The sequence below is a fragment of the Limulus polyphemus genome, unplaced genomic scaffold, assembly GCF_000517525.1.
Source record: "Limulus polyphemus unplaced genomic scaffold, Limulus_polyphemus-2.1.2 Scaffold3697, whole genome shotgun sequence".
NCBI lineage: Eukaryota > Metazoa > Arthropoda > Merostomata > Xiphosura > Limulidae > Limulus > Limulus polyphemus.
In genome coordinates, this window is record NW_013669307.1 from 55,968 (window position 1) to 59,465 (window position 3,498).

The following is a 3,498-nucleotide window of genomic DNA, read 5'->3' on the forward strand; positions in this document are numbered from 1 at the left end:
TATATATATATATATATATATATATATATATTAAAAAAAATGTTAATTTGTGTAGTCAAGAAGATTAGATTGAATTCATTTTTACATTCAAAGCAAAATCAAAATCTATGTAGCTAGCCTAAATAATAATGAAGTTGAAGGTTTCAACAAATATACAGTAATTTAGGTGCCAACATCTATGTTGTTACACTACATTTTAAACATGGATGTAGTTAGATATGGGACTTTCAGCCTCCATTTTTAAAATAATTTTGTAGAATAGATATTTATATAAACATCAATGACTGAGACAAATTTGATTTCAAATAATCTTGCATAAAATTTTTAAGAATTAGAAATTTATTCCTATTTATACTTATTTAAATTATATATGAACTATCTGTGTTGTGCCTATCGATACCTGGTTTTTAGCCTTATAAGCCTTAAGACTTACTGCTGAGCCACTGGAGTCGCTAGCTATCCCCCTCATGTTAAATCATAGTAAATCTGGTTCTTGGTCATTATTTTTGAATGCATTACAAAATAAAAATGTTTACTATTATTTCTACTACAGATATAAATCTCATTCGCATGAGACCCGTTTGAAAATTAATAAAAGCAATTGACATCCAAACTATTTTCTGAACTGTTCAATATAATGAACAAACGACATGGAATAAATAACATGATATTTCTTTAAACATACCCACATTGTAATAGTGTCCTTTTAAACCATTTCCAAAACTTCCAAACAACATACCTTTTGGACAACACATGACATGCCGAAACTAAGGCGAACATTCCTGGAACCTAATTCTTCTTGATGAAGTTCTTGTTCCATTGTTTCCAAGGATTCTGGAATCAGACAAAAGTAAAAGCAAATAATGAAAGTTCAAAACAAAATACTTATGGCTAGAGATGAATATTGAAGGAGAATTTTTATTTAAAATGCAATTTGTTGATGGACTCACCACAATTACACAATAATCTGTTTATCATAAAGAAAAATTTTAACATAACTGCACTATTTTAGAGTCCATGAGTGTAGATATACTTTTTTAAAATGTACAATGACTTTAATTAGACTAAACAAATTTCAAATATTCTAACTAAAAAAAAAAAAGCAAACCAATTACAAGTGAGTTCTCGTCAGCAGAACAAAATCTGCTTTTCTTCAATATCTATAAATATCAAACAATTAAAAAAATCCACAAAATTGCCTTTCACAGACCACCTACATAAAATCTGATAACTTATCTGAATCAGTTACCCACCCACATGACACCTACATAAAAGTTTTACAATATGAAATTGGCAGTAATTTTACATTAGTTTACATTTTAACATAAACTAAGTTATGGACATACGATGAGGGGCACCAATATTCTAAACATACGTCACTCTTTAAGGCTTAATAGTAGCATACAATTATACAGAAAGTTAGATTAAAGAAAAGTGTCTTATACAAACCTTTTTGAAAACTATGAATTTAAGAGCATAATCAGATCCTTACAGTATATTTAAGAAGCTACTGTGAATAAACACAGCTAATATCCAACTAATTTCAAAGCTCAAAACAATGCTTAACAGAGATTTTGTAGCTGTCACTGTATCCATAGTAATGCCTTTCCCCTCAAAACAACAACAACAATTTAAAGAAAAGCACCTCCAAAGTGAAAACTTGTCTATTGCCCTGACATTGGGCAAAGCTTAGTAACACAATTAATAAAATGATTCTGAGATTTTCATAATATATATAACAGATAAATACATTCTGATCACCTTCAAAAGAAACTAAAAGTTTCTTAAGATCAAAACTAGGCCAGTATGAAAGCTAGACACAATTTTTACAATTGCTAGAGCCATACGAAACTGGATGAAGATAAAGAATTCTTCCTGCCTAAAAATTATTGAAAAATCTACTAATTGAATTAATGCCACTTTATAAATACTTAGAATTCTGTCCTTTTAAATTTTGTTTTCATGTAACAAATAAATGAAATTTACAACAATTGAAAGTGTAACAAAAAAACTATATTAATTTTCCTTTACAATATGAAACTCGCAACAATTTTACACATTACATATTGTGCATACATTGAACTAGACTCCTACATTGCCAAAATTTATATCTGTGTCTCCTAGCCCTACTATTTTCACCGTTAGGTATGAAAAAAGATGATGCATCAACTCTTACAATCTTAAACACCTCAATCACGTCCCCTCTAAGTCCGCCCCAGTGCATTAATTTCAATCATTCACACATTTTCACTGGATCAAGTTAGCAAACAAGCTACTCTGAAAAAACTCTTACCTTTAACTTTTGTCATATTCATTCCGGACTCCTGAACCATTAGTTTATGGTTCTCAAACAACAAACGATTTTACTAAAAATATTTTTTTTTATCAATCTATTAACCTTTCGACAAATTTTACACTTTACAGTAATTTACTATAAAGTAGTAATATAAAAATTATACTAATTACTGGATTGATAAAAAAGAAGGTATAAAAACTTCTTATACTTTACTTTTACAAACTAAATTAATCTGGATAGTATCATCAGATTAATACAGTACTTTTAGGCAGCTTCCTAATTTTCTACTTGTGTGAATAATCACGGCTAAAATCCAGTCAGTTTGAAAGCTCATAGCAACATATAACAGAAATTTTAAAGCTACCTGTGTACCCATAGTTATTCCACCCACAAAAAAAGTGTCTAAAAGGCGATTGGATATAGCACCAAGCTTAACGTTGGATTTAATGTTCAGTGGCCAATGGGATGAATAGATGGAGGAGTGAAATGGAGTAAGACTGAATTAGCCCTGCCATCTATAGGTGAATTTAAGAAACTTCGCGTCTTTTTACAATTACTGAAAACAGAAATGTTAACAAGTGTATCATAATCTCAGTGGCACAGCCAGCACTACAGAGTAGGGGGTGGGTTCAGGGCATTTTTTTTACAAAGTAAAATTGAATTTTATTTTAAGCAAATATTTTAAGTAATGAAATGAAAATATACTTGTGATAGAAGTTTTCGCATACAAATACAGATTAATAGTGTGTGAATTTCACTTTATCACTAAATACCACTAGGCCTACATACTAAATTAATATTTGGAAAGTATATACTCTAGATATTTGCAGTAATTCTACCTGTGAGGCTCACAGTATTGTTTATTTGAAGTAGATAACAGTGAATAAAAATCAAAGCAGTTTCAACATACTACACGTACTTTTAAGCCAGCTACATCGCTATCTGTGTAACATGCAATAAGATAATATTATTGAATTAAAAGGTAACTTTAAAGGTTTTAAATAACTGGAGTAAAGTTGCAAAACCAAATTATAAGTGGTTTTGCTATGAAGTCTTGGTTAGCTGTGGCTTATAAGCTACATTTTCATTAATTAAAAACTCATTTAATAGCACTTTTTTAGTATGTATCATATAATATATATATACAACATCTCTCCTTTTCAACTGTGATGACTTTGCTCACGTGTTTACTCTGAGTTTAA

The 3,498-nt window shown here is 29.6% G+C and overlaps 1 protein-coding gene across 5 annotated transcripts in view; it reads right to left on the bottom strand.

The window, feature by feature from the left end:
* The window catches only part of LOC106469873 (protein timeless-like), a 48,102-nt gene extending 45,166 nt beyond the window's left edge, over window positions 1-2,936 (bottom strand). For 2 of the 5 annotated variants that reach the window (XM_022398445.1, XM_022398444.1), the window contains exons 1-2: window positions 2,294-2,821; window positions 740-834 (exon numbers count right to left, since the gene is read on the bottom strand). In XM_022398445.1, the coding sequence (XP_022254153.1) occupies window positions 740-834; window positions 2,294-2,333 (135 nt within the window). In that variant the 5' untranslated portion in view covers window positions 2,334-2,821. Of the gene's footprint in view, window positions 1-739; window positions 835-2,293 lie in introns of all 5 variants that reach the window. The other 3 variants (XM_022398447.1, XM_022398446.1, XM_022398449.1) reach the window with 3 other exon arrangements.
* Window positions 2,937-3,498: the final 562 nt, after the last annotated feature.